At 37.4% G+C, this 12851-nt stretch overlaps 1 protein-coding gene across 1 annotated transcript in view; it reads left to right on the top strand.

The window, feature by feature from the left end:
* Positions 1 to 11455, top strand: part of LOC127635910 (protocadherin Fat 3-like) — a 68917-nt gene extending 57462 nt beyond the window's left edge. Inside the window, 5 exon segments of the mRNA XM_052116198.1 lie at positions 4188 to 4283; positions 6051 to 6125; positions 9518 to 9556; positions 10106 to 10171; positions 10886 to 11455. Of these exon segments, the coding sequence (XP_051972158.1) occupies positions 4188 to 4283; positions 6051 to 6125; positions 9518 to 9556; positions 10106 to 10171; positions 10886 to 11442 (833 nt within the window). The 3' untranslated portion in view covers positions 11443 to 11455.
* Positions 11456 to 12851: the final 1396 nt, after the last annotated feature.

The raw sequence follows: 12851 nt of genomic DNA, 5'->3' as shown, positions 1-12851 counted from the left end.
TTGCCAATTAGCCTGATTTCACTCTGCATGTAAACACCTTTACTGGCGTTCTTCTATGCTAGTCATGCTGAATATTTGTTTTAGAGTTGCAGCGAAGCGAAGACAACAAGTAATATTGTCTGAATTATTTCACAGTACAGTGTCTTTTTTTCTCATTACATTCAGTTCAAACTGTAAGCACACTTTTCAGGTAAAATATAATTTATTTTGCCGTGACAAAGCACCACTGTTGAAGAGCGGTGCAGGAAACACTCCATTTGCAAAATCCGTTGTACTGTGATGGGTTGTAATTATCTTTGAGATAACGAGGTAACAGATATGCTTCCACATATAAGAAAAAGGTTATGAAAACCTTTATAATCTGACTCAACATTCATTGATAAAAACATCCACATGATAATAAATGGTGTACAGAATACATGAATCGTAATAACATATAAAAACTGGATTTTAATCTCCCCATAATAAATTATACGTCGACATTCTTGCGCTGTTCTGATTTTTCATGGCAGGGAAATTGGCTCCATCTTAAAAATTGACCAGGCGCTGATAATTTGTTTTTCAACATAGCAGATAATAGTAATCTGAAACATCTTTCATGGTGTATTGTAGCAGCTCAAGAAATAGCCCAACTGGAGCCTTTCTCCTCATAAAATATTTAACAGTATGGCCATGAACAGGTTGGTGGAAAGTACATATATGAAGGATGATTACACCTCCAGAGTTGAAACATATTACATCTACCAGTCTTCTCTTTGTGCTTTGTTCTAGAACAGATGACCATGGTATGTTTAATGTTTTCTTCAAATAAAAACTAATTTGCAATGCACTGCTGTTTGCATACCAGCTTTTCAAGATAAATTCAAAGCAGTAAAGAGTCAAACATTATTATTACTGTTTTACTTTAGCAGAGCTAAAAGGACGTCATCAACTCTGTTATCATTTACTCACCCTCATGTCTTTCCAAGCCCCTCTTTCTTTCTTCTGCAGAACACAAAAGGAAATTATTAAATGAATGTCCCTTTGATTGAATGCAATATAATGGCTGTACGTAGAAACTCACTATAATGCTTAATAAAGCAACAAAAAGTGTCATAAAAGCAGTCCATATGCCTCGTACATCCTATTCCAAGTCTTTTGATCTCCTATGAGATCCAGACCATAATTTAAGTTCACTCGCAGATCTCATCAAACAATTAATAAAGTATATAAACAACTCTGAAATCCAATATGGCGGCTACATCGATAACATCAAACCTAGTTGGTTCCCATGAAATTTGGTCACGTGACACACATGAGCCATTGAGTATTGGCTATGTGCACTTCAGCAGTCAATTCATGATGGACTTGAAAGAAACTTAGTAATTCATTTTAAAGTTCTGCACAATCCTTAATTTTTAAACATTGACAACCAACATTCACTCACATTAAACAAAACTAATTTTAGTTAAAATTAGTTATCTTGTACTACATACAGATAACTAATATTTACATTATATTCATGCTATATAGCCAGAGGGGAACTGACTCTGGCTATAGAGCCTGGGTTATCCCAAGGTTTTGCTTTTTGTTCTCCATTACTAACATCTTATTGAGTTTTGTGTTGCTTGCTTGCTCAATGGGGGCATAAAGACAATCCTTTTTAAAGTGTTTCAATCACCTTGTTCATTTAAACCACATAATGAGGATTTTATGACGTTACAGATATTATAACATCATTTTCTGTTACAGCATAATTTTCTGCATAGCTGCATTGAAACAATGGAACACATTGGAAGACAGAATTTAAATGTTTGCATTAACTATTCCATAATGCTTTCTGTTTTGATGTAGTAGAGAACATTAAGCTCTAGGTGTGAGTTTTATTTCTTTGTGACTTTAGGTGCATGCGATTGTTTGTCAAGTCATTTTTATTTGTATAGCGCTTTCCACAACACACATCGTTTCAAAGCAGCTTTACAGAAAATCATGTTTTGTCAGAAAATTTAACTGTAATACCTAAGTCTTAAGAGTCTTCATTGTGTAGTTTTGAATAACTATGATTATAAATTGAGTATACAAATAAATAATTAAATAATAATTGTATTTAAAACCCCAGTGAGCAAGCCGAATGCGACTGTGGCAAGGAACACAAAACTCCATAAGATGTTGGTTAATGTAGAAAAATAACCTTGATGGAAACCAGACTCACTGTGGGGGCAAGTTCCCTTCTGGCTAAACATCATAGATATAATGCCAAAATAAGTTATTTATGTGGAGTGTAAGTCATGGTTTAAAATTTGTAAACTAAGTAAGTGTTAAGGGACAGAGTTTAAACAAAGATTTTGTATGAACTGTACGATTAATGACTAATGTCTTTTGAAGTCCATTCTGGATTAACTGCAGAAGTTCACATTGATGCATTGTCCTTTGTTAATTGGCTGATGAAGGCTTTTGTTTGCAATTAATTGATAGTCTATGTATTCCATTTTAAGAGTGTAGCCCAACATTAGACAAAGGTGATGTAGGCAGTGATCAGTGAGGTGTATCACAGTTCAACCGACAGGCCATTTTGGTGAGGTTTGGTGGGGGTCCACTCTAGGTCCAAGGTTCAGGAAGTGGCATATGAAGTATCCGATGTCTTACAGTTGGAGCTGGCATCAGTTCATCCTCTGAAGTCCATCGTAAAAGACTGAGATTGTGTCTGACTAGTACTGGCTATAGTTTGTCATCATTACTCAGCGACGTGTAGAAGTTGTGTCCGACACCAAGCAGGAACTGAGGAATGGTTGAGACAGGGAATAATATTAAAGTAGATGCCATTCAATTTATTGCAGTTACAGATCATGATGGATGGTCTGGTTCCGGCAGACCTAACAAAAGCAGCCTAATTGTGAGTTTATGGATAAATAAGGTGTATGCCTGGCTAAATAGAAGAGTCTGTAGTCTAGACTTAAACTAATTGAGTGTGTCTGTGTCCCGAACAGTGTTAAGGAGACTATTCCATAGTTTAGGAGCCAAATAGGAAAAGGATCTACCTACTTGTGTGGATTTTGATGTTCTAGGAACTATTAACAGGCCAGAATTTTGTGATCATAATTTTATGTGTATTATGGGAATACGTTTTTATGAATGCATTGCATGATGGCCTATATAGAGTCCCTAAAAAGTATTGGACACTTTTGGACACTTCACATTTAATCACATTTAAAATGCATTTCATTGCATTAACAAAATATCAAATCAAGTGACATCTGCAAATAAAATTTTCTTAAAACTAGCCTTTTTGCAGTTGCTTTTGACCAGCTGGTCTTAAAGAGATAGTTCACTCAAAAATGAAAATTCTCTCATCATGTACTTACCCTCATTACATTCCAGATATGTACGACTTTCTTTCATCTGCTGATCTGAAATTAAGATTTTTAAAAGAATTTCTCAGATCTTTTGGTCCATGCAATGCAAGTCAATGGGTGCCAAAATGTTAAGCTAAAAGTCAGCAAAAAAGTAGTCCATAAGACTCCAGTGATTAATCAATGTCTTCAGAAGCGATATGATAGGTGTGGGTGAGAAACAGATCACTTTCAAATTCTTCTTCTTGTGTTTTTGGTGATTCACATTCTTCATGTATATCGCTCTCTACTGGGCAGAGAGAAGAATTTCTAGCAAAAAAGGACTTAAATATTGATCTGTTTCTCTCTCACACCTATCATATCACTTCTGAAGACATTGGTTTACACACTGGAGTCATATGGATTACTTTTATGTTGCCTTTATGTGCTTTTTGGAGAGTCACAATTTTGGCTACCATTTACTTGAATTGTATGGACCTACAGAGCTGAAATATTCTTCTAAAAATCGCAATTTGTGTATGGCAGAAGAAAGAAAGTCACACATCTGGGATGGCTTGGTGAGTAAGTGATTACAGAATTTTAATTTTGGGGTGAACTATCCCTTTAAGGTGGTTTTTACAGGATGTATGAAGTAAGTTCCCTGCAAGTTGACACAGGTCCAAGCAGAGTAAGTACAGGTGTAGTTTGTGTTAACTATGGACATGTTCAACAAAGTTTGACAACAAGAAAGTGTCCAATATTTTTTGGCTTTAATTTTGATCAATACAGTTTTTAGCATTTAAAACCTAACAAACTTTTGCATTTGCACGTGTGTAAGTCTGTTTGTGCATTCATTGTTGTATTATTCAGCAGAAGTAGAAAATGCTGTGGAGGACGTCGCCTGTTTCTTCGACAGTAGCAGCAGTGAGGCACACTCCCTCAGGTCCTTCCAGTCCGATTCCTGCACCAACAATGGTGAGAGACATGCATTGCGTGACCCAAGGTCCCAAGCATATTCCTAGAACAGGCTCCAAAAAAAAAAAAAAGGTTTTAACAAGCAAACTTTATAAATGTTATAAAGGTGAATGTTTTCTTTAGGGAATCTTGTCCTGTTATGCTTTTAATATATTCCTTTAGTACTATAACCATCAAAATATTAAGCTGTGGAGTGCACAGTTCACATTTCAATTCCATATTGTCCCTCAAAAATATGCCTCATAGGGCAATACTGCAACTTCTGATTAAAGCACAGAGCAATTAGATAACACATAGCATGTAGTGAGCGAGCCCTGTGCAATAATGTTTTCATGGTCTATCTCTCAGCAGAATTCCAGTTTCTGGTTATGTAGCCTTGTTTTTTTAACTCATCAACTCTTTGCATTAGTGAGCTCTTCATGTGATTTATGTTACCTTTTGGAATCATTTGCAGACAGTGGGGTTTAAAGTCTGAAAACCACTTTGGAAATCTGGGATTCAAAATCTAAATTAAACCTGCAAATAAACAAAACATTTTAAGCTTTTGAAAAATGTTAAACAAAGAAATGTTATGACAGATTTGTTATGATATTTGCAAATCTGCATTATTTCTAGGTTTCTAATCAAATGTAAATGTCTGACTCCTTTGAAGAAAAGGTCATATTTTCATGCTTCCATTGAAGCACACAAGATGCTCTTTGGAACATTCTCAAATCATACTGGAATATAAATCATACTGGATCATCAGGTTTTGCTCAAACGTGCCAGCTCGAGTGCATGCTGCCATTAAAAGGGTATATACTACTATTTTAAAATGTAAATATATTTGTCAACTTTTCACTTAAAATGTTATTTTGATAATATAATCAGTACTAAAACAAAGTTGCATTAAATAAATACATAAAAAAATAAAAACATTTTCACTAATCTCAGACTTTTGCATTCAGCAGTTCAGTATCTGTATTACCACATAGCACCTCCATAGTCTCATTCACAGCAGAGTCCACACAGCATGCATGTGAATACTTAATATATAATTTCTGCATCAGAAACCAAGGGAAGATTAATGTGCAACTTTGTGCAATTGATATGTGCTTTGATGAATCTCACTATATTTCCTTCAGGGTGTATAGATAGATCGTATAGATCTATAGAGTATGTGTTTGCCTTCGTATATGTTGATTGATGGTGATGGGGTCAAGACCTGAAATTATGATCAGACTTACTAGTGTGTATTTTAGCTTTGAGTAACTCTCAAAGTCGAAAGATATAATTAAGAAAAAAGCGCAAAAACATACACAAACATTATCATGTTAAAACATACTAACTCACACACTCACAAGTAATATAATCTAACCTGTGTTATAATTACCATCTCAGGCAAAGGTAACTGATTATTCAATTTACCTCATAAAGATGTCTTGAGTTGTCTGATCTGTCCAAAAGAAAATCATGAGAATTAGTAATAACCCTGTCTTGCTTAAAAGTCAACAATGTGACAGCCTGAATAGGTCAGAGCAGTAATTACAATCTATCTCCCTTTGATATCCTCTCCGAACGCGATTGCTCTCATGACTCATTAGCGTAGTATCACTTCTGCTGTACAAAAAAAGATGTCATGGCACATCAGTAGTCCACTTGCTTTTGTTTAGCAGATGACATTAGAGAACTACAAACAAGACTGATTTACATGAATCCTTATGTAAAGATTTTCAAAGAGTGTTTGATCATTTGTTGCCTTGTGTTTTACACTCCTTTACAAACTAGCTTCCATAGTGACAGTGATATGACTGGTAAACAATGCTGTGGACAACATTGAAAATGAAGCTATGAATGTTAACAGTAGATCCTTTAAGTCTTGTAAGTTGTGAGGTGGGGCCTCCATGGATTGGACTTGTTGGTTCAGCACATCATAGATGCTCAATCGGATTGAGATCTGGGGAATTTAGAAGCCAAGTCAACACCTTGAACTATTTGTCATGTTCATCAAACCATTCCTGATTAATTTTTGCAGTGTGGCAGGGCGCATTATCCTGCTGAAAGAGGCAACTGCCATCAGGGAATACCGTTGCCATGAATGGGTGTACGTGGTCTGCAGCAATCTTTAGGTAGTTAGTACGTGTCAAAGTAACATCCACATGAATGCCAGGACCCAAGGTTTCCCAGCAGAACATTGCACAGAGCATCACACTGCCTCCGCCGGCCTGCCTTCTTCCCAAAGTGCATCCTGCTGCCATCTCTTCCCCAGGTAAACAACGCACAACATCCGGCTGTCTACATGATCTAAAAGCAAACATGATTCATCAGACCAGGTCACCCTCTTCCATTGCTCCATGGTCCAGTTCTGATGCTCATGTGCCCATTGTAGGCACTTTCGGCAGTGGACAGGGGTCAGCATGGGCACTCTGACCGGTCTGCACCTACGCAGCCCCATACGCAGCAAGCTGCGATGTACTGTGTGCTCTGATACCTTTCTATCATGGCCAGCATTACGTTTTTCAACACTTTGTGCTACAGTAGCTCTTCTGTGGGATCACCAGACGGGCTAGGATGTGCTCCCCATGCGCATCATTGAGCTTTGGGTGCCCATGACCCTGTCGCCGGTTCACCGGTTGTCCTTCCTTGGACCACTTTTAGGTACTAACCACTGCATACGGGGAACAACCCACAAGACCTGCCATTTTGGAGATGCTCTGACCTTTGTTTCATCTAGCCATCACAGTTTGTCAAAGTCACACAGATCCTTATGCTTGCCAGTTTTTCCTGCTTCCAACACATGAAATTCAAGAACTGACTGTTCACTTGCTGCCTAATATATCCCACCCCTTGACATGTGCCATTGTAACGAGATAGTAAATGTTATTCACGTCACCTGTCTGTGGTTTTAATGTTGTGGCTAATCAGTTGTATTATTAAAGGGTTAGTGTTCGGTCAATTATACAGTTTAGCATTCATTTCACAAAATATTTACCTGCAGAATACTCTTGAAAAATCTGCCACACTTGAAAAATCCAAATCAAGTATTCTAGAGAGCCATATAATAATATTATATGGGGGAAATATAGTTGTCACACTGTTTACTCCGGTGAATATTTATCACGGTAGGTTTGAAAGTCATTTTCTGCATAGCCACAAACCTTGAAGTCTTGGATACAAAAAAAGCAATTGAATATTTTCATTGTTATTGCCAGGAAAAAATATAAAGTTCAGTGAACACACAATGACACTGACTTTTGTGACAACTTGCCCCAATTGCGAGCATATTAAAACATGGCAAAGATACATTTCTCATGTGAGAACTACCTCCTGGTCTTCCCTTTATGTGTGTGTACTGTGTTTGTGCGATGTAAATGTATAGAGGAAAACCATGCAGCATGAAAAAGTAAAGGTAAAATACCAGAGCGCAGGAACTAAATTGTCTGCTGTCTTGTGTTTGTATTCGGTCCTAATTGGAGAATGTAGGATTATATTTGTTAATTAAACTGCAGAACTCTGGACTCATATAAAACCAAGGTTTAGACTCAGTCCCTACAGACTGTCACTAATCACACACATAATCCAGCTGCATTGGAAATCTGAACTATTGAACTGCTGTTTAGTTACTAAAGAACAGCATTCTGTGGCTCGACGGCACTGACTGTCTCTAATTATGCACTAGACCAAAGATCTAGATGATTCCAATCAGAGCAAAAACAAGCTGTTTGCTTAAAAGTCTCACACACTATGTTAATTCATGTTTGAGGAGTGCTCTGCTCCACCTTCTTTCTCTGAGGTCTGGATTAAAGAAATATGCTTTTTTGTTAGTTATGGTAAACAGCAAAATGTGATTCCCCAAAGTAGGATGTGTTCCTGGACCAGCATTCCTATAAAAATCATAGCCATAATAAGTGAATATGTGGAGTTGTTACCTTAAAAGAATAGTTCACCCTAAAAGGAAAATTCTGTTACATTTATTCACCCTCATGCTGTTCCAATTACAGCTTTATCTTGTGGGAATTAAGTGTCTGTGTTGTTGTTTTTACTAAATGATATTACATGTCTCCTTACTTATACTGAAGCAGTTAGAGATGAAATGTCCACCGAGGTAGAAGGGTTAATGCTTTAATGCTAATTCTAACCTATAGTTTCGTAATTGCAAATGTGTAATGAAAAATGCAATTGCTGAAGCAACCACATCATTTTGTGGTGCTTCTATGACACTTTCGCCTCACGCATCCTTTGCATTGCAAGTATAACACTCTATTAGTTGAGCTACTAGAAAATGTGATTGTGTTAGAACAAACTTACAAATGTAGATGGCTATGTATTGAAAACATTAAAATGTAGTCATGCATGATAGAAAAAGTGTTTTGATGTGATAAAATACCATTAGGTGAAAACTTTTTTATGAACTGATAATCTGGCATTTTACTCGTGATTTATGTGAAATTGAATAGAATTCATTGTTGTTTTAGTGCCTCTAGTTCATTTAACTAGGAAAGTGCTGTGATACGTACAACAAGCCCCATAAAAATAATTTAGCAGAAATGTAGGTATAAATTAATCTTACATTTATATAATGCTTTTCTGACACTACACTTAAAGTGCTTTACAGAGTGAACAGTGGTTCCCCTTCTGTCACTCACTCGACGTTGTAGTGACACAAGGGGCTTCTTTCGGGAGCCTCGGATACCTCTGAATATGAAAAAGGCCAGTGCCAAATTGGCGAACAGAATTTGAATGTCCCGCCCCCGGACATATGGGTATAAAAGGCGGGGATCGTGCATCTGTTCAGTCAGATTCTTTCTTCGGAGCCGAGCAGTTGTGTGTGTTCAGCGAGCTAAAACCTCACGCTGTTCCACTCACCTCTAAAAGAGAGCATTTCTGTTGGATATATGCCTGCTCCCCACCACTGCGAAGCCCCACCGGTATGTCAAAAATCGTCCCTTTATTGCACCTTGCGCAGAGCTTGGGCTTATGCTTTCCAACCCGTCGCGCTGAACCGTGTTACATGATCTGCTGATGCATCAGACTGCATGTAACCCTCCCCGACGCCCCACTAAGACGTCATATTGTTTTTATTAGGTTTCTGGCCTAATCACCTAAAATCAAAATGGAAATGGTTGGTTAATAAACAAGTAGTTTACCCCAGCCCTAAGAACTAACCCTAACCCCATCACTAAAATCTGATTTGTTGATAAGGACCAACAAGGATGATGGGTATATCTTGTCTTTTTCCCCTCTTCTCCTAACAGTTGCAGGGCTGGGTGATGTGCAGCCTCACAGTACCACCTGTAAGTACAAATTATATTGTATTGTTTATTTTCCTTTTTTATATGTCACTTTGTTACACTTCATATTAGATATTTTTTAATTTGCACATGTGTCCCATATGAAAAACATTCCATCTTTTTATGGAGTAAATGGTCTGCACTTATATAGTGCCTTTTTAACCTTAGCGGTATTCAAAGCACTTTACACTGCGTCCCATTCACACACATTCACACACCAATGATGGCAGAGCTGCCATGCAAGGTCCTAGCCAGCCATTGGGAGCAACTTGGGGTTCAGTGTCTTGCTCAAGTACACTTTGGCATGTGGAGTCATATGGGCCAGGAATCGAACCACCAACCCTGTGATTAGTTGTCAACCCGCTCTACTACCTGAGCCACAGCCGCTCCAAGTTAAAATAAAAGTACTAAAGTAAAAGGGTAACAGTCGGTCCTTTAATTGTTTTGCTTTTATTGATGTGGTTCTTTGTTGTTTATTTGTTTGTTTTCATCTCATTACTCATTAAATTGCTTGCCTAAGTGAAACATTTTCCATTTTATGCCTTTTCACAGCAAGCCCACGCCTCCGTCGCGAGGACGAGATTTGTGTTGAATTCGTCAAAGAATATTTCATGAATTGTAAGTACTCACATCTTCATTGAATATACTAAATTAGTGATTCAATAATAATTAATATCTTGTGTATTCATACCACATGTATTTAAATATCAAGGTCCCATGACATGACTTAAATTTGCATTTTCAATTAAAGCTCACTTGATATTATTCTTAATCTAAATGAATCTGCTTTCCATCACCAAGCACAACCTCAACTTTTTCTTGAAACTAACTTATTAAAGAGTTTAAGAGTTTAAACAATATATTTTAAAACAGCATTTTTATAGTGCTTATAGTCCAAAGACTGCTTTATTTTAAAGTGATAGTTCACCCAACAAATGAAAACTCTGTCATCATTCACTCCTTCTCATATTGCTTCAAACATGTATGGTTTTCTTTTTTCTAAAGCATAAAAAGAAAAGCCTCAATCACCCTTCACTCTAATTGTATGGACAAAGATGCAATGAGAGTGAATTGTGACTGAGACTAACATAAAGAATGTCAAATAGGTTTCAAACAACTTGTAAATGATGAAAGAATTTTTAACTTCTGGGCGAACTTTCCTTTTGACACCTTGAGTGATGCTACATTTTTCATTATTAAATGTAAATGATATGGTTGCTGTAAAAATAAACCCTTGTTACACAATACAGAATTTATGACAAATATAAATTAATGTGGAATGAGAGTAGCTCATCCAGCACATTTTTGATGGCCTGCATGTTTATGTTCCAGCCTACCAATGGCAGGCGACAGAATGGCTTCATGACACATGTCTACCAGGTTTAGAGTCACCGCCTCGAGACCGGACCCCCACACCACCACCTCCACCCCTTCCTGCCCCCCCACCTTCCTTGACCTTCACCCCCACCCGCTTGGGCGGCAGCGTTCGGTTGGATGGAAGCAATCTATCCCTGCAGACTGGCTATCCGTTACGAAGATATCAGGGCCAGAGAGATTTCTGTTCATCTCTAACACAAGATGACAACAACTCACCTGTTTACGAAGAGTATCGTGACCCGGGTCATTTCGCCAACCTTCCTACTGTTTATCCACCGGGTGTCAGCTTCTGTGAGGGGCAATCCAGACCTGATTACCATCATTCAAGCCAGTACCTGCTCTCTCACCCTCCACTACTAGCCTGGGAGGAACGTCCGCAGGTTTGGGAGGACACTCACCCCTTTGGGAGCCAGCAGGAGACCAGCAGACTAGGCAGGTTTTCACTCCAAGCACGTCGTTTGCGTGATCAGAGCCCAAAGACTTCTTCGTCTGGAATGAGAGATTATTATTGATCATTAACTGGACCATGCAAGACTATTAACTCAAAACTTGGCCTGAATGGCCAACACATTCTATATTAAAGGGATAGTTCACCCAAAAATGTAATGTCTCTCATATTTACTCACCCTCATGCCATCCCAAATTTGTGTGACTTTCTTGCCTCTGCAGAACACAAAATAAGATTTTTAGAAGAATATTTCAGCTCTGTTGGTCCATTCAATGCAAGTGAATTGTGGCCAGAACTATAGCTCCAAAAAGACAGAAAGGCTGCGTAATCCATAAGACTTCAGTAGTTAAATTCATATCTTCAGAATCTATATTATAAGTGTGATTGAGAAACATATCAATATTTATGTCTTTTTTATTTAATTTTTATTTTAATTCTCCAACCTGCCCATTAGGTGGTGATATACATGACGCATGTGAATCACCATATACAAAAGAAGAACTCATAGGAGAGAAGAGAGCTTAGGAAATTGAAAGTGGAGATTTATAGTAAAAAGGACTTAAATATTGATCTGTTTTTTTCCCCACACCTCTCATATCTGATGGATTACTCTTGTGCTGCCTTTATGTATTTTTTGGAGCTTCAAAGTTCTGGTCACCATTAACGTGTATTAGTATGGACATACAGAGCTGAGATACAGTATTCTACTAAAAATCTTCATTTTTTTTCAGCAGAAGAAATTAGTACACATCTGGGATGGCAGGAGGGTGAGAACATGATGAGAGAATTAAAATTTTTGCGTGAACTATCCCTTTAATGCTCCAGCAGTTAGGATAATGAACTCTAATTCTTCTTAGAGGATGAATTGCCTATTCCAATAACTATAAATGATAAACGTGCAATTTAATGTATATTGGTGTCTTTTATTATACAGTAGTGCCCTAACTGCCATTTAAAAAAAGCAATAATTCACTGAAATCCATGCGGTACAGTGATTTTTAGTATGCGCTTTAAGAAAAAATGCTGCTGTTTAAGGTACAATAGTGGTGGTAATTTCAAAGGGACCTTTTCTGTATGGTACCTTTAGAAACAAATTTTAAGTCATTTTAGGTATGTAATTGTACTCTAAGGACATATTTTAAAGGTACATTAATTTGTTTTGTTCCTCAGGGTACAACGGTAATGGTACAAATATGTATCTAAAACAAGGTTACAACCCCAGTGATGGCCATTGTACCTTAAACAGTATCATGTGGGCAGAGGTGGGTAGATTAGCTAAAAACTGTACTCGAGTAAAAATACAATTACTTGAAAAAAAATGACTCAAGTAGAAGTAAAAGTAGTGATGCTAATAATGAGACCTTATTCACGATAGCGCCATATTTGATTTTCCTGGATTACATCTGATTTTCCACAACTCATTTTGTTTGGAGTTCTTTGTATACTAAATGTTCTTGGACAGATATTTTATCA

Source organism: Xyrauchen texanus, chromosome 43 (assembly GCF_025860055.1).
Source record: "Xyrauchen texanus isolate HMW12.3.18 chromosome 43, RBS_HiC_50CHRs, whole genome shotgun sequence".
Lineage (NCBI taxonomy): Eukaryota > Metazoa > Chordata > Actinopteri > Cypriniformes > Catostomidae > Xyrauchen > Xyrauchen texanus.
This window is presented reverse-complemented; position numbering and strand designations above follow the sequence as displayed.